This window comes from Dryobates pubescens, chromosome 13, assembly GCF_014839835.1.
Source record: "Dryobates pubescens isolate bDryPub1 chromosome 13, bDryPub1.pri, whole genome shotgun sequence".
NCBI lineage: Eukaryota > Metazoa > Chordata > Aves > Piciformes > Picidae > Dryobates > Dryobates pubescens.
The window spans coordinates 29,596,008-29,613,558 of NC_071624.1; the positions used below are offsets into that span (position 1 = coordinate 29,596,008).

General features: G+C 47.1%; 1 protein-coding gene across 1 annotated transcript in view; it reads left to right on the top strand.

The window, feature by feature from the left end:
* The window catches only part of VPS53 (VPS53 subunit of GARP complex), a 72,717-nt gene that overhangs the window by 34,373 nt on the left and 20,793 nt on the right, over positions 1-17,551 (top strand). Inside the window, exons 10-16 of the mRNA XM_054166293.1 lie at positions 395-537; positions 1,535-1,676; positions 3,355-3,456; positions 7,418-7,512; positions 12,227-12,469; positions 13,922-14,069; positions 14,956-15,038. Of these exons, the coding sequence (XP_054022268.1) occupies positions 395-537; positions 1,535-1,676; positions 3,355-3,456; positions 7,418-7,512; positions 12,227-12,469; positions 13,922-14,069; positions 14,956-15,038 (956 nt within the window). The remainder of the gene's footprint in view (positions 1-394; positions 538-1,534; positions 1,677-3,354; positions 3,457-7,417; positions 7,513-12,226; positions 12,470-13,921; positions 14,070-14,955; positions 15,039-17,551) is intronic.

The following is a 17,551-nucleotide window of genomic DNA, read 5'->3' on the forward strand; positions in this document are numbered from 1 at the left end:
AAAACCCGCTGACTAGGGGAATCCAAGACCTGTGTTCTCATCTCTCAGGATCTCTCATGTTTAATTTCGCTGTCTGCCAAACAGAGAGGGTGGGATCAAATATATTATAATTGGATTGAATGTTCAATAGCACCTACATGATTTAACAGTGCTGTTATCCTCATTTTCAACAGAACTTGCTCTCTTAATTCACACAAGATTGGGTTTTCAGCCTGGTGTGTCTTTAAGCACTTTGAAGAACGACCGTGGGCGTTCGGAGTGTTCTTAATAGTGGCCACTTTAGCTTCAATCGATAGCCCAAGCTGCTCTGGGAGGCTGCAGCAGCACAGTCAGGCAGGCAGGCTGAATGTTAGCAGCTGCTGCTGCTGGAGGTGCTGTTGTCCATCTGGTTCAGGTGGCCTGGCTGGACAAGATCGACAGGCGCTACGCCTGGATCAAGCGGCAGCTGGTGGACTACGAGGAGAAGTACGGCCGCATGTTCCCCCCGGAGTGGTGCATGACGGAGCGCATCGCCGTGGAGTTCTGCCACGTCACCAGGTCAGCCCACGAGGCCTGCCAGCATGACAGGGCTTGGCAGGGACCTCTGGAGCTCGTCTGCTGCAGCCCCCTGACAGAGCTCATTCACCTAGAGCAGGTTGTGCAGGATCGCACCCAGATGGGTCTGGAATGACTCCAGAGAAGGAGACTCCACCACCCTTCTGGGCAGGCTGCTTCAGTGCTCTGCCACCTTCAAAGTACAGAGGTTCCTCCTCACGTTTGGATGGAACTTCCTGTGTTCAAGTTTGTGCATGTTACCTCTTGCTCTGTCACTGGGCACCACTGAGAAAAGCCTGGCCTCATCCCCCTGACCCCTACCTTTTAAGTATTTATAAGGAGGATTTATTAAGAGTCCTCTTCCTTGAAACAGAAGCTTGGCTTGTCTGCTACCAAATTGGTTGTGTATGTCCTTAGGACTTGGAAATCGGTCTTCAAATATCTATAGAGAATTGTCCATGATTAAAAGCAAGTGAAGAGTGAAAACCCTGGGAGGTTGCACCAAAACTCTGTGTACTGCTGAGAGAGTGAGATGATGTGGAAATTGATTTTCAGTGTAAGAGAGGTAACAATCAGTATTGTTAGAGGCCGAGTGAAATAGTGTGAGCCACCCATGGTGTGACTGCCTTGGACCGTGCCTTGACAGCCAGAGACAAGGAACCAGAAGGAGGTACCAGCTGGGGTCCCAGTAGCACCATTGCCTTTGTTCTGGACCCCAGTCAGAGATGCTGTGCCTCCCAAGGTTTGGTGTTGTAGGCTTTCCTGGTTGCAGCAGTGCCCTGGCTGTGAGGAGATGGAGTCCTGTTACCCACAGAGCTCGGTACAACTGTGGCTACGTTTGAAACGTGATCTGTGAAGCAGTTTTATATTAGCATCTTAGGAGTCAGCTTGAGTTTTGTGATGAAAATCTCTCCAGGGGATGGACTGAATGGCAGTATTGGGTTTCAGATCTGTGTAGAAAACCACATTTGTGTGTTTCTGTTTCCCTTCTCTCTTTCAGGACAGAGCTCGCTAAGATCATGCGCACGAGAGCTAAGGAGATTGAGGTGAAGTTGCTTTTGTTTGCAATCCAGAGGACAACCAACTTTGAAGGACTTCTGGCTAAACGCTTCTCAGGTTGCACTCTCGCTGATGGGACAGTGGTAAGGGGACTTCTGAAGAGCAACCCTTTACTCAACAGCTACCTGGGGAGAAAGAAGCCATTTCAGAGCTGTGGTAATGGGAGACTGCAAAAGGTGTCACCTGCAGCCTCCTCTAAGCACTGGCTGGATAGGGTTAGGGTCTTTTCTGTGACTCAGTGGCTTGTGATTAGGAAAGTGATCTTGGTCTTGCAGACTGTGGCAGAGGGGATGGCACAGGGCTCACAAGAAGGAAAGTGCACTGATTGTGTGCTTTTTGGTTCTCCTTGGACCTGTGCTGTTTGCAGCTGAAGCCACATTGCTATGGAGAACCACAAATTACAGCATGGTGACTGCATTATGATGTTTGTTCTCTGCATGTCGCTGACACGTACCTAAAAGTCCCCCCTTCATTTCTAGTTACCACATGTTCACCACATGGTACCATCTTTCAATCCCACATTGTCTGCTGGCTTAGTCTTACTTGCAGGAGCATTGGGGACCTCCTACTTTCCGGTGTCTCATTTGGTCGATTGCAAAGGCAGAGGCGAGAGAAACAGCTCAGCGAACATCTCTGGGGTCATCTCTGTGCTTTCACTGCCTGAAATCTCAGCCAAGAGCTCTGCCAGCCAAGTGCCCTGGGAGCACAGAGTCCACGTGTGGCTCAGAAGCCACTGGTTTGAGGTTGGCCTCTCTGTCCAGCTGGTGTTTGGAAGCCTGCTTAGATGTGTTAATTCAGCCTAGGAGGCAAGCCTGCCCGACCAGCTTCTAATTTGCTGTGGATCAGTAGGTGCCACTAATTAAGGAGGGAAGTCCTGTAAGGTTTTCCTCCTGGCTGAATTTAGCTCTCTCAAGAATATGCCTTTATTTTTCTGACAAATTTCATGCAGAATGTGCAGCTTTAATTAAAGTGGCTTCACTGGGCTCTCAGCCCTTCAGAGAAGATAGGCACAGAAGCAGCTACAGCTGAGGAAAACAGAAGGGGAGGGTGTGGCCTGAAATCATAGAAAAATCCATTCTGCCACCCTTTCTAAGCTGCCTGGAGGCTGTCACACTCTGGATGTCAACACCTGACCTGGTTTACACACAAAATGAGGGCCACAATTAGAAATGGCTCTCTGGTGAGTGCACAGCAGGGACAGGCAGCCTGGTGGGAGCTGTAGTGCAGGAGTTACTGCAGCAGCAGAGTTTGGGGCCTGCTCTCATGTCTCCATTTGCTTTGGAGTGCATGGTTTGAGGGAGTGGGAATTTGAATCACAGAGTCATTAAGGTTGGAAAAGTCCTCTAAGATCAGCAAGTCAAACTGTCAATACCTCCATGGCCACTAACCCATGTCCCCGTGCCTGCATGTGTTTTGAGCACCTCCAGGGATGGTGACTGCACCACTGCCCACAGCAGCCTCTTCCACTGGTCAGAATGCCCCTGCAGGGTCAACTCAGGAAAGAGCAGATGAGTGTTGGGGCAAGAACAGCAGGCTGCAAGAGGGTGCTGAAGGTGAAGTGTGCTGGTAGAATGCTGGAGAGGGAACCAGGCCTGTAGCAAGAGGGAGTGGGCTTTAATCTGGATTAGAGAGGAACTGCCTGGCACTCTGCTGTCATCTCTGTGCTGTACAGTGCTTTGGAGGGCTTAGCAAAGCTAAACATGGATGGGGACAAACCAGACTGCTCTCTGAGGATCTTGCTCTTCTTTCTTTTTTTAACAGAAAAAGCCAGAAGTGCCACTTCCTTCCACCAACCCATTTCTGGAGGATGAAACTGGGACAGAAACAGATGAGATTGTGATTGAGAAAAGCGATATGGAGAAAGTAAGTCTTTGAAGTTCTTCAGTTGTCAGTGAGGGAGGCTCTGTCCAAATCTCTGGTGGTGCCTAAGCTTTTCCCATCACATTGATTTGAACAGTGTGTTTTTCCAGCAATTAATGTAGTGGAGTTTTGACTCTCTGGGCAGCACACAGGCTCCCAGTACGACCATGGTTGGCTGTGGCAATCTTTATTTCAGTTGACAGTCAGGAGACAGTCCTGCCACGTGAGAGTGAGTTGGGTTCTGTTCTAGGCCATGCAAATGTAACTACAACCTTATCTAGTGTGAGGTGTCCCTGCCCATGGCAGAAAGGTTGGAACTGGATGATCCTTGAGGTCCTTTCCAACCCCTGATAGTTCTATGATTTCTGTCAAAGAGAGATGAACTAACAGAGCTGGGTGCTCCGATCCCAGAAGAAGCTCCCACTACAAACAGTTGCAGTTCATACTTTACCTTCTCAGCCAAGCAAACTTCAGTCTGGAGTCACCAGGCAACTCCTTGAACTTTAAAGTGGCAGTTTGAGACTTTCACCTCAGATACCTCACTTCTGGGAGTTTTATCTCTGTAGTGCTTTTCATTCACTACCTCTGCAAAGCAGGCAACACCTAACCACTTGTGAAAGCCCTTTGGGTTTCCAAAGCTCTCTGCAAACATGTGAGGAGTGAATGGTAAACACAATTGTTTTAATTGGCACCCATATCAAAGCCTGTAAGCCCTGTCATTTTTACTCACCAGGCAGATGTTTTCTAAGTGTTCAACTGGGGAGGCTACTGCCCTCTCTTTGCTGAGTTTATAGCCCTGTAGACAGGCCATATGCAGATGGTGTCCTGGTGGAGGAGCAGGCCCTGAAGAGCCACCCAGATCTGTGCCCCTGGGGAGGCTGTGGGATGGTAACTCTACCAGCACAGTTTGGTGTAGGGCAGCCCTCTGCCTTCTACCCACAGCACAAGTCCTGATTAAGCAAAGTTTTGCTCTTTCCATTAAAATATGACTTGGAGAGTTGATACTGGCCAGACTTTATCAGTGATGTAGAAGACAGAGATAGGGAACTTAAGGAGACATCTGCAAGGTGTATTTTTTATCAAGAGCTTGAATTCCACTGTCTGTGATGGCTGGAGGAAGCTTGGTCCTGATGCAGTGTTGGGCTGAAAGGATTTCCTTGGAGAAGTCAGCAGTGCTAGAAGGCAGGTGAAGAGAGAACTTGCCAAGCCTGTTGAGGCTCTTCAGAGCTGGGTTTAGCCCTGGCCCTGGCCAGAAGCAGTTCAGGTGCTACTGAGGAAGGAACTGCTCTGCTCCCTGCACGTGGGGAGGCTGGTATGAAGCTATCCTTTGAAATGCCATTTGTGGTGAGGTTGTTCCTCTCCTTCTGGGTCCACCCTGTGTTGATGCTCACCATGCAGTGCTGGGCTCTGCTGCAAGGGCACCTGGCTGCCAAATGGGAGCCCCACAGGCTCCAGGATTTCAGTCTCAAAGTGCCAGCACATGGTGGTTAGTGCTGGTAAGTCCTTGTTGGAGGTCTCATCTTCTGTTACTAGCTGGAGAAGGGACAAGGGAGGATTGAAGATAAGAGTTTTGAGTGATAAAGCTCTTCCAGGACACTAGTTCTGAGAATTCAAGACACTTAGGAGTGTAAGAGGGAGCACAAGGGTTGGCGGAGAGGGAATCCGTGTTAAAAAAGAACCTCCTTTAGTGATCCTAGCAGTTCAGTTTAATCTGTTTACTTTGGATAGTAATGAAAGGAAACTGGGCCAGCTGCAGACCTCCTTACTGTGACAACAGTAACCTTTTATTATTTCCATCAAACTCAAGAAGGAAATAGCTTAAACATCTGCAGCTTTTGGACAGGATTGCACACTCAGAAACACAGCTTCGCTGCTACTGTTAAAAGATTTAGTATTCCCCTCACCATGCTGGGAGCAGCTGATGCAAAAGCACACACAGAAAACCAGATCTGCATTAGGAGCTGGCTCTTCCAGCCTGGTAAATTGTAAACATCATGAATCTGCAACCTTGTGTTGGTGCTGCCATCCTGGAAAGTTGGCAGCTGGAGGTTTCTGTCATTACCACCTATTGTTTTCCTCCGGGCTCTGCTGAGCCTCTGCATCCGGCAGAAACAGGCAGGCACTGGCAAAGGGACTGGGATAGAGAATGCTGGGTAGTGGCTCTCTCCCAAAGCTGTAAAATCTTACATTCCCCAGTCATGCTCTTAGAAGGTTAATGAAGCCAGGCTCATAGAGGTGGTCTGGTCTCCATGAAGCTCTGGGTTTGCAGCCATGTGTTAGTATTTGTTGTGTCTTCCAGTCTCAGTTCTTTCTGAGCAGAACTTGGCCTTGTCCTTCTTTGCTCTTTCTGCAAATGACTTTGTGCCACCTCCTCTGTCACTCAGGGGAATATGATGTCCTTTAGGCTCTCTTGTTTTGCTTCTCTTATGCTAAGAAGAAAAAAAAAAAATTCAGCTGGAAAAATTCATATCTTTATTGGCCAGGAGCTGATCCTGGCTCTTAGTAGAGAGAAGCAAGAATTCCATTCCAGAGCCGCTCTGTGCAGGCAGGGGAAAATTGTCAGCTCCCCAGCAAGCAACGTGAAATATTGTCTGGCAGTGAAAACAATTAAAAATCTAGCTGTAGGGCAAAGATGAGCTTAAAGGACCTGCCCAGCCTGGTGCTGAAACACACACAGATTGAAGCATATGAATAGTCCCAGTGGCATCACAGAGATGTGCTTGGCCACCGCGTAGAGCATGGTGCTAAACTGAAGTGAGAGTAAACTGGATGCCTCCCTAATGGCATCTGTGCCTAATGCTCCAAATGTGATTTGAAAATAGGAATCTTTGCATCCCCAGAAACATGTTTCACAGTGGAAGCAGCCCTGTGATGTTGCCTGTATAATTCCACCTTCTCCAGTAACTGCATGTTGTTTATCTAACCCAACTTCAGCCAGATGAAGCCTGTATCATGGAGTTATTATCCTTAATATTCTAAAATGTAAGGATATTTCAGTGTTGCTTCCAAATAATTGCTGCATTTCATTTCAGAAGTGACTTACTGGAGTCTTGCTGCTGTTTAAAGGGTTCAGCAAGATTTTATTTGCAAACTGCATTAAGATTCTCCTGCTGAAGTCTGTTAGCCTGAGCAGCCTTCTCTTTGAGGAGAAGGGTATTCTACAAGTGAAAAGAGAGTTTGGTAGAACACTGAAGCTCTGCAAAAAGAAGGAAAGTCCTGGACATCCAAAAATTCTGTCAGTTTTTTGCCCTTGATTATTTGACAACACATTTCTGTGTGCAGTATTTTTGAAGACTTGTGTCCTTCTGTGCTGTTGCATCAGGGCTGCATCAAGAGGAGTATGGCCAGCTGGTCAAGAGAAGTGATTCTTCCCCTTTACTCTGCTCTTGTGAGACCCCACCTTGAATACTGCATCCAGTTCTGGTGTGGCCACCATAACAAGGACACAGAGCTGTTGGACTGAGTCCAGAGGAGGGCCACAAAGATGATCCAAGGGCTGGAGCACCTCTGCTATGAGGATAGCCTGAGGGAGCTAGAAGAGAAGACTCTAAGGGGATCTTCTAGGTGCCTCCCAATACCTGAAGAGATTCTACAGGAAGGCTGGAGAGGGACTTTTGAGAAGGATGTCTAGAGACAGGACAGGAAGGAATGATTTTAAGCTGAGGGAGCGTAGGTTTAGACTGGATCTTAGGAAGGTCTTGAGTACAAGAGTGATGGGACTCTGGAATGGGCTACCCAGAGAGGTTGTAGTTACCCCCTCCTTAGTGGTGTTCAAGGCCAGGTTGGATGAGGCCGTGAGCAGCCAAGTCTAGCTGAGAGGTGTCTCTGCCCACAGCAGGCAGGTTGGAGCAGATGATCTCTAAGGTCCCTTCCAACCTAAGCCGTTCTGTGTTTCCATGATTATTGTTTCTTCTAGGTCTTACAGGGCAGGTTTGAAACCAAGACTCTAAATGTTTTCTTACAGCCAAAGAAGCCAAAGGTCCCTGACAATCCTTTCCATGGTATTGTTTCCAAGTGCTTTGAGCCTCACCTTTATGTGTACATCGAGTCCCAGGACAAGTGAGTAGCCAACCTGCTCTTTTGGGTTTGTTTGCTTTTGAATGTCTGTTGCAGTTGGATTGGCCTAGGTTTTGTACTCAAGCCACAGAAAGTTAATTTCTTGAAAGTCTGCTTTCACCAGGAGCAGTATTCATGGTTCTAGAGAGGATGAGCAGGACCTTGTTCAGAGGGCTGTGGGTGGTGGCTTCATCTGTAATTGCAAAGGCAGGAGCACTGCCCACTCCCCTTCTGCAGCAGAGGCTTAGTGCTTCTGAAATTGCTTCTGTTCCCTCTGCAATTCCCAATGCAGATATGTGCCTTGCTTTCATCTCATGTCTTCCACAAATAGTAGGTTTGGTGGTTTTTTCTCTAAAATACACATGTGGCTTCATGGCAGAGGAGTTGCAAGATTTGCTTTACAGAAAGAAGTTGTTTGAGATCCTTAGATGAAAGCTGCTGGAGATGAACTTGGCCGTAAGATAACATTATCATCGCTCACAGACTGGGACTTTGTCAGGGGCTTTAATCCCTGCAACCCTTTTTCATCTTCCCCTTTGACTTACAGCAAAATAACTTGAATGAAAGGAGCTTTCAGCTTGGAGCTCTGAGAAGTTTTTAGAGCTCTCACCACACTTTCTTGCGCACCTTGATTCACACCAGGGTCTAAATTACATCTCTGTAACAACTGCAGTGCCAGCTGGGAGAGGAGGTAGTTGAGAGAGCTTCAGTGCAGTCTTTCAGCACAGGTGAGTGGCTGGGAAGGAGAAAGGTGCCTGCCTCAGCTGTCTGTGCCTTTCTCTCTCCCAAGGGTTTAACACATTGAGGGCATGAATAACTCGAGGCTTGTGAGGTCCTGGTTAGGTGCAAACTGCAGTGTAGCTACCTTGGCAAAGCTTTGCCACTTCCCCTCAAGCTTTGAGTTTTAAATAAATAAATAAAGCCTTGCACAATGGCTGTCATGCTGGGCTTGAGGTTCCCTTCTGCAGTGTAACAAAGGCAAACAGCTCTTTCCCACTCCCTGCCCTCAGCCAGCTGAGCTCTGACTTGTTTGAATATTTCTTTCCCTTCTCACTGGGGGCCATTTTAATCCCTGTTTGGGTAATTCTACCCCACTGTGCTCCTTGCCCTTTCAGTTGCTTTTTTCCCCCCCCTTCCTTTTCCCTTTTCCTTTACAATCCTGAGATGTTTTATATTAGCTTCATAGCCACGGGCTGCAAGGAGTTCAAAGGAAAAGCTGCCACAGTATTCCCCATGCTGCCCTTTGCCTGCCAAAATCACCTTGCCTTTATGATTTGCTCTCTTTCACCCCCTTTGACTGAACTTTGGAGGAATCTGGTGCTGGTGTCTGAAAACAAGGAGTTGCTTAGATAATTAATGGTATGTTTGGGCTCTGAACAGTGAGAATAGTGTGACAGTTTTGTTCATCATTACCTTAAGTCCATGGCAGAAAGCAGCCTGGACTTTTTCCCCTGAAAAAAATTGTTTCCATACCCATTTAGAGAAGCAGGGTGCCAAAATCTCTAGCAATTTGAGAGGAGACACCTGAAAGAAAGACTTTAAAGATGCTGCTCTCCACCCTTAGCTGCAGTGTAAACACCAGATTTCTTAAGAGCAAAGCAGATCTCATTTCTGCCCCTCTGGGATATGTCTTTAGCTCTTCTTTGTGGTCTGCTGCAGGAATGGGAGCAGACACATGTGAGCTGAGCTCTGATGGACAAGCTCTGCCAGCTCTGCTGCGTTGAGAGTACACAGAGCTGTGGTTAAGAGTGCTCAGATGTGTGTGTGTGTGCTTCAGACTGTTTGGAAACCTGGCACTTTCTGCTCATGGTATGTGTCTGTGGCCTGCAGGAAGTCTGTGGAAACTATCCTGCCAAGTGGTTCAGGTGTCTGGGTGCCATCGTCCTTCCCCAGTGCCCGACAGATACCAGCCATTCACAGAACAGGCTGGCTGTCTAGAATCAGGTGACTGAATGAGAAGGAATGGCCTGAAGTTGTGCCAAGGGAGGTCTGAGTTGGAGATCAGGAAAAATTTCTTTCCTGCAAAGAGTGGTCAGGGACTGGAACAGGCTGCCCAGGGAGGTGGTGCCATGGCACCTGGGGACATGGTTTAGTGGTTGGGCTCCAAGGTCTTAGAGGTCTTTTCCAACCAAAACAACTCTATGATTCTACTAAGCACCATGTTCTTCTGTCATGCTGCTGAGGAGTTGCCTAGCTCCTGTCATGACTGCCAGAGATGCAGAAGGAGCACTGAATAGGTTGAGTGAAACAAAAAGGAAGTGGAGGGCAGGAGTGGAATGATTTCAGAACCAGAATAAAATTCCCTTTGTGATTTCATCTCACATTTTCTCTTGGTTAGCTTTGGAGAGTTCTTGCTCCCCTAAACATGCTACTGTTAGGAAATGCCACACCTGGGCTACCAGAGAGTTTGCTTGGAACTTTTTATATAAAGTCTGTAGAGGAAACCTTCATTTTCTGTAGCTTTCTTGCATTCTTCACTTTTCATCTCCCAGCAGCTCTTTCTGCCAGGTTCTTTGTGCTCCTGTTGCACCACACAAAGGCTGTTAGCCTTCATATTGTGTTTGGGCCAGCTGAGCCTAGTTGTGAAAGTTTGATTGACATCAACTCAGATCTCAGATGTACATTAATAATATATGACTGCCCACAGTGCACCGTGCCCTGGTCAATCCCATACTGCAATAAGAGCAGTCCTCATGGCCTGCCTTCAATGAGCAGTTTGTCCAGGTTAGGATCAGAACAAAGCTTGAAGCTCCAAGTGCTGCTCTCCCAGCTCTTTTGGACAGCTGCATTTGCTCCTGCATCCCAGTTGACAAGACCTTGGAGGATGGGGAAAATGTAAATACATTTCATTCTGCCTCAGAGAAGAGGAGAAATGTGGAGTAAGCATAAAGAAACAAAAGGCTTTGCCATTCCTCACTGTAGCTTGAGACTGAGAGAATGAAAAAAAGCCCAAAGTGGTTGGCAAGAGCTAAGAAAGCTCCACTTTGTTGCCCTGATGGAGCGAAGCACAGATGCAGAGGTGGAAATGCAGCTGTTCAGTGGGACTTTGACAGGGAGGAAGCCACATCTGCTTGACTTGAGAAGCTGAAGGCAAGCTGCAGCTCCTGCCACAGCCATCTGTTTGGCTCTCCTGCAGCTAGGAGGGGAGGTGCATTTTGCTTCCCTGTGGTCGGATACAATCAATGCTTTGGTTCAGTGTTCGATTGCTCGTGCCAGGGTGGAGATTTATCACACCCCTGGAGCAGCCTGATGGCTTTACAGGTCTTGTAAGGCAGCCGAGGAACTGTGTGTATCTGTGGAATCAGAGCTATGTCAAGTACTCAAAGCAGCAAGCATGAAAATAGGGGCTACTTGTCTGTACAACAGCCTGGGAGTTTAAACCAAAGAGCCTGGCTGGATGATTGAGAGCCCTCCTATTGCAAGCACATATCTGTAGAACAGTTTGGCCCCGTGGATCATCCACAGTGGTGCTGCAGTCTGTAGGTTGATCAGGGAAGAGACAGGTCACCCTTTCTACTGTGTGGTGCTGTGGGTGCTGTGGGTGCTTTGGTTCTTTCTTTTTCCATCCTCCTTCTAAGGATTTGGCTTTCTCCTTGGATCCCATGCATTGTAGCACAGCCCAGCCATTGGACCCTCAGCAGTGAGAGGGGTGAAGTTTTTGCTGTGGGAAGGGGAGGACTGGGACAAGTGGAGCTGAGACCGTAGTGGAGCGGGGTATATAAAACATAAGAGCTTCACAACTCCTTTTGCTCAGCAGAGTGCCACTCTGTCATCTGAAATGTCTATATATTCCTCAAAAGCCAGACTTCCTTGTGGAAGGTTGTGGTGTGCTTGTGTGTCTGGGGGAGGAGGTTTATTGCTGTGATTTAGTTCGTCTGGCAAAGGTTGCTCCACTTCGCTGAGCTCCGGTGTCAGCAGAGCTGGTCTTGGTTCCTGCCACAGACGTGCTGTCTCTGGAGGAGTAGGACCAGAGGGACTTCCCAAGATCAGAAGGCTTCTTCAGTTCTGTATTGATGGCTCTGGCTCTCTGCCACGCTAAAAAGCTTTTTTGTCCTGATGAAACAGCGAAGTGAAGTTTATTGTTGCCTAAAGACCAAAATATTTAAGTAAGGACCAGGCTCTAATGAATCACTGGAGACAATAGGAGGGCTTTTTGTGCTTTTTAAAAGAGTTTAAGTAGGAAGTGCACTTTGTGCTCCTGCTAAATAAAACTTCTTTAAAGGATGTGTGAAACTGTGCAGAACCAGGTGGTATCCAAATGGGACCAAGAAATGCAAATGGCTCACCATCTTGAGCACATCCCTTTAAAAGCCATACTCCCCCAGCTCTGCTCCGGAGGCCGCTGATATGGGAAGCCCAACTGTTACTTTTGCTGGTGCCAGGAATGAAACCTGAGCATACACTTTATGCACTTGCATCAAATGTGCTGAACCGAGTCCTGGCCAGGCTTGAGAGCCTTTATATGTGACTGGAGAACAGATTGAAGCTGCCACTAAAACTCTTGAGCGCAAAAGGTCGTTACCCATCAGGCCAGGCTGCGTTATTGTGTGAGCTTTGTGCCGGGAGGGAGGAGATGAGGAAGGGCTGGAATACTCCACTGCTAAAATCTGAATGTGTCTGCTGGTGCCACAAGACAGGGCACTATTATTCTCTCTCTTCCCTCTGTTTGTTCTCCCCAACACACTAAAACATCTTTCTGCTGTTCCTCCCCCCGCAGAAATCTGAGTGAGCTGATTGACAGGTTTGTGGCCGATTTCAAGGCTCAAGGTCCCCCCAAGCCCAACGTGGACGAGGGAGGAGCCGTCCTGCCCAGCTGTGCTGACCTCTTTGTGTACTACAAGAAGTGCATGGTGCAGTGCTCCCAGCTCAGCACGGGTGAGCCCATGATAGCCCTGACCACCATATTCCAGAAGTACCTTCGGGAATACGCCTGGAAAATTCTCTCTGGAAACCTGCCCAAGTGAGTTTCGCTTCCCAAATGCTGCAGCACCGTCTGGTGAGACATTCCAGTGAGGAGCAGATGCTTTTTGGAGACAATTAATTGCTTGTGAACACTTCTGTTTCTCTGTCAAAGAAACCACACAGCAGCAATCTGAACACATTTACTGCAGGGCTTTCTCCCAAGTTCAGTTTGTGGCACTGAGGGACAGCGAGAGACCAAATGGACAGGCATGGCATTGGGCTTTTTCAAGGCCTCTGGAGGATAGCTTTGTATTTGGCTTTGATTAGCAGTCAGATTTACAGTTTCTTGAAGAACCTGTTGAAATGCCAGCCCCCAAAACTCTCCAGAGAGGTCTGGCTTTCAGACTTGCACTGCCCCTGCTACTCGGGCAGCCGATTCACACCGCGATCCATAGCTGCCTTAGCTCAATGTTATCCACAGAAGAATCTCTAATTGAAGGTGTTTGGTTTGTGTGGTGCTGAAGTGCTTACCTGTACCTCCCTCTGCCCTGTAACATTCTGTGTGTGTATGAATAAAATATGTGGATGTAAATCAGTGAAAACAAAGGAAATCATTATGGGCTTACAGCAGAAGGGATAAGCGTACAGGCTAACGGAGCACCGTGAGAGCCAACCCTATAACCTCAGATAGTTTTGCATGCTGTTTGCCACCTTCAGTTTGTTTCCTTTGTAATCCTGGGAGCAGCAGAATGAATTTGTGAATCTTTTTTCAGATGGAAGGGGGAGAAGGTTACATCCAGACAAGTGGAAAGATAATCTTAATGTGCATTCTCCATCAGGCCTCAGTTGCATTCTTCATACACATTTTTTGTGTGCTCCATTTTTGCTGTCCAAGATAAATATCACTGCCCTATTTTTCTTGTAATGGGTTTGCATTATAAAGAGTTGAGAGGTAGGGAATTTCCTGACTGGGAAGTGTTCTGAGTCTTTCTTTGTTGATACACAGCCATTAATCACTGGAAGACAGTGGAAAGAAGCCACATCTTCTATAATTTACTCTGTTGATATCATCAGTTTTTAAAGCAGGTTAGCAAAGTTTCAAATGCAGGTTGACATCTGCTTAGGAGTGAGAAGATAAATATGACAAGCTGCCTGACAGCTACTGAGATTTTGTTGTAATCTTTAATTAGATTTTGAGTAACTGGTAGTGAAGGTGAAGCAGGCTGGGGGAAGCTGTATTCCACTTGCATCCTTATCTACCACCTCGTGAATGAGTTGTCCTTTGCCAGAAGACTTTGCCATTCTAAAGGATCTTCCTTAACTAGAGGAGCAGTTGTGGGCTTGATGTGGTGACACTGATCTGTGTTACACACAACATTGGACTTTGTGGCCATAAGGGCTTCTCATGGCATTGAAATCTGGCAGTGATTTGCAGTGTGGATGCCTGTGTGCCCGAAAGCCTCACAGATTTTGTCTTGTTTTGTTTTGTTGTGTTGTGTGTTTTTCCCAGGACAACCAGCAGCAGTGGTGGGCTCACCATCACTAGTTTGCTGAAAGAAAAGGAGGGCTCTGAAGTGGCAAAGTTTACTTTAGAAGAGCTCTGCCTCATTTGCAGCATTCTGAGTACTGCAGAGTACTGCTTGGCGACCACCCAGCAGGTGAGTGTTCCTCTGAGAGGGCACCCAGCAGCAGCTCCTCTCCCTCCTGAGGAGGGAGGCTGGAAGAGTCAGAAATACTGAAATATCCTTACTAGTGTCTGCTCCACATAGCATCCTGTTGATTATTGAGCTCTGTGTTATTAAATCTATATTTCAAAGAAAGATAAGTATTGATCTTGCCTGAGAAAAGTCATTTGCTTGTAATCCTGCTTTGCAGCATCAACTTTGCATTCAGTCCTTTTATACTTCTTAGGTAATTTGTTTGGGGTTGGGGACCAAATTGTTTGAAAACAGAACCACTCTTCTTGTGGTTCATGAGCTCCCTTTGAGGAAAAAAGGAAAGAAAAAGCAACAATTCAGAACAGGCTTGGGAAAATGCTTGCATGAACTGTTGGGAGGAGGTGGAGTGAAGAGAGGAGGTATTTATGCTGATACACTTTGCAGCCACAGTACTTGTTACACTTCAGGTGCTTTCAAAATGCCACAGGGTAGTAGATGAGCTGTGATGTTTGGCTGTATCAAGGTCTCTCCACCACTAAAACTGGAAATCCTCCTCCTCTGCAGGTTGGGCACACAGAGAGTGTTGAAAAACATCCTTTGTTAGCAGGCCAGATGCTGTGGTGTTAAGCTGGTAGGTCAGTGTGTTGTTCTAGAGTTGCATGCATGATCTTGGAGGTTTAGTTCTCTGAGGATGCAGTGCCACCGTAGCCCATCCTGGCAGGCTGTCCAACAAGGAGTGAGTTCCAGTGCACTGGCTGAGTTTTGGATGTAGTCTGGGCATAGATGAGGTGTTAAGAAGCTGACTTTTCCAGGACATAAATTTTCAAGAAGGGTAATTTCAAGTAAGAAATCTGATCTGTCTGTTGCTTGTTTTGTTTCCTAACAGCTGGAAGAGAAACTCAAAGAAAAAGTGGATGCAAGTCTAGTGGAGAGAATCAACCTGACGGGAGAGATGGACACTTTCAGCATGTAGGTTCAGCAGATGATCCTCCCACAATGTCTCAAACATCCCAGTTTGTCAGCCAGATGGTGCTGGAGTAATACGAGCCCAAGATCCCTGTGTCGTGGGGACCCAGCCAGCAGCAGGACCCACCCAGCCAGGCAGCCTGGGCACAAAGATTTTCCTGGTGAAGGAATGGGCATCCTTTGGCTGGTCCAAGATCAGCAGTAACTCTTTAGGTGTAGTTGTTCCCCATCCTCCTAGCCAAAGGAACAAGAGCGCTGGAAAGGGGAAGGGAAACAGTGAGTTTCCATTTGAAACATCATTTGCATCTTGGCAGCTCTGTGAGGTAGCTGTTACATTTCAAGAAAGGAAGCTATTTCAGTACATTCCTTCCTGCTTTAACTTCCCACTGTTAATCAGCAGCCTTGTCAGTATGATCAAACTCCATTTCAGATGACATAAAAGACTGATCCAATCTTATATTTGGGAGTTATAATTGAGAGAAGATTATCATTCATGGAAATAACTTTTCACATAACGATGCTAAAAATACTCCCCTCTAACATCCTCTCCTCTCCACTACTGATAAACACACTGAATATTTTTGAGAAGGAAATAGAGGCAAAAAAACCTCATAAATATTGGTTTGCCTCACATCAGACAAAAGAAAACCTTGGCAAAGCTGGGAACATGATCCCTGTCACCAGCACTCCTACTACCTAAAACTCAGATTCAGCCCAGAGAGTAATAAGATTTTTTTTTTCCAAAGACTTCCTTCCTGTGATTCCTCCTCTCTTTCTCCATTGGGCAGGATCCCACTGAACCTCCATCCAGGCTTTTCACATGATCTTGGGCTCCATTCCAGGCTGCAGAGACTCCCTTCCCTTTGAATATTTCTCAGACCTTTTTAAGAGTGAATCCCTGCCCGAAAGCTGGGGTTGCTGTGTCCACTAAGCCAAAGCAATTAAGGTAGCTGGGGGAGTAGAAATAAAAAAGGCCATATGATGGAATTGTCTTAACAGGGGCAAGCTGAGGCTGAGTTTTGCCTTTTGTCATGAGCAGTCTGGCAGGAGCCACTTACATTGAGTCACTGCTCAGTCTCCACAGTGGCTGCCTGATGAGGTGGCTAGTCACAGGCAGGCAGTGTGATGTGTTTTAGAAATTGCTTAAATATATAGCTCAGGTTTGCTGCTTTGGACAGTCTGGAAGTTAAACTGACAGGCCTGATGTAACCAAGGCTTTTTAATTGACTTCCAGCCTGTTCCAGTAGAGTGCTTTAAGTCTTCTGTCAGCATAAGTCATGGCTATAAACCTCTCTGGTGGTTGCTCATTCAACAGCAAAGAAGTTGGTTCTTCTGGGATTTGGTGTCTTGTTAGGCATGGCCATAAAAAAAGTGATAAAACATTGCTGCTTGTACACCCTGGAAGGTGTTTCTTCCTTCACAGAAAAGAGAGTGCAGAACCACCCTGAGTGTGTATAAGGCCACATGTGTAGGGAGGTTACTCTTGAGGTGGCTAAGCATTTTCTTTAGGAAAAGTGGGGGACAGGATGATTTCTTGGAGCCCAAGAGAAGGAAAATGATTGTCATGCAAATCCAGAACCCATGATTTCCACTCTCTGCTGTATTCCTGTGTTGTGAGGCTGTGGGCATCATTCAGAGACCCCTTGAAGACCTGAAGTGTTGAGTTTACTCTAGTGAGAACTTACTATGCAGGAGCAGCGCTGCTCAGTTATGATCTTGGCTTCCTGATCTCTCAGCTTCTGTGTATCTGTCAGGGATTGTATGAGGATTCACTAACTGCTGCTGAAGTACTGTTCTGTGCTGCCTGGGGCAAAGATTTGAAGTGATTTTTAGCAGAAGCAGGATCCAGGCTGTCCTGGCACATTTGCAACAAGCTCCTTGCTGCCCCTTCACTGCAGGTGCTCGTTTTGAAGTGTAGACAAAGGATCCTCTCCCAGTTTACAACCTTCTGCTTTCTAGGAGAGAGCCTGGTGGCCCAGCTTCAGACAGACCTCGTGATGTGTGGAGACTTGTGGTGAAGCTGCTGAGGGTTGTTTCATGTTGGTGCTGAACCACAACTCTTTCCTACGTTCCCTGACAGCAGGTGCCCTGCTGGAGTCAGCTGTGCCCATGAGATGGTTATTTCAGTCCAGCTCCTTTGGCACCACTTGAGCTGGTGGAGTCCCCCATGGGAGTGAATTCTGTAGTGCCCAGCAGAAGCAGAGGCACCACCAGAAATGGTCACAGGCTTTTTTTATCCCAATGCAAGTTTCAGGTTGTGTAACTTGAAGCCAGTAGCCACTTCATCTCCCATAGTAATTCTTCCAGCTGATTTTGGATGAGTTTGCCTTTACAAGCAAATTAATTACTCTGAAGGAAGAGTCTCTTCTTGGCATCCTGTGCCAGCTTTTATGTGCTGCAGCTCTAGGAAGGGAAATAAGACGACCTGCGTGGGCTGTGGTGAAGAACAACACCTGGATCCCAGCAGCAGGATTAAGAGTGGGTGATAACCATATCTCAACGAGGAGGAGGACATA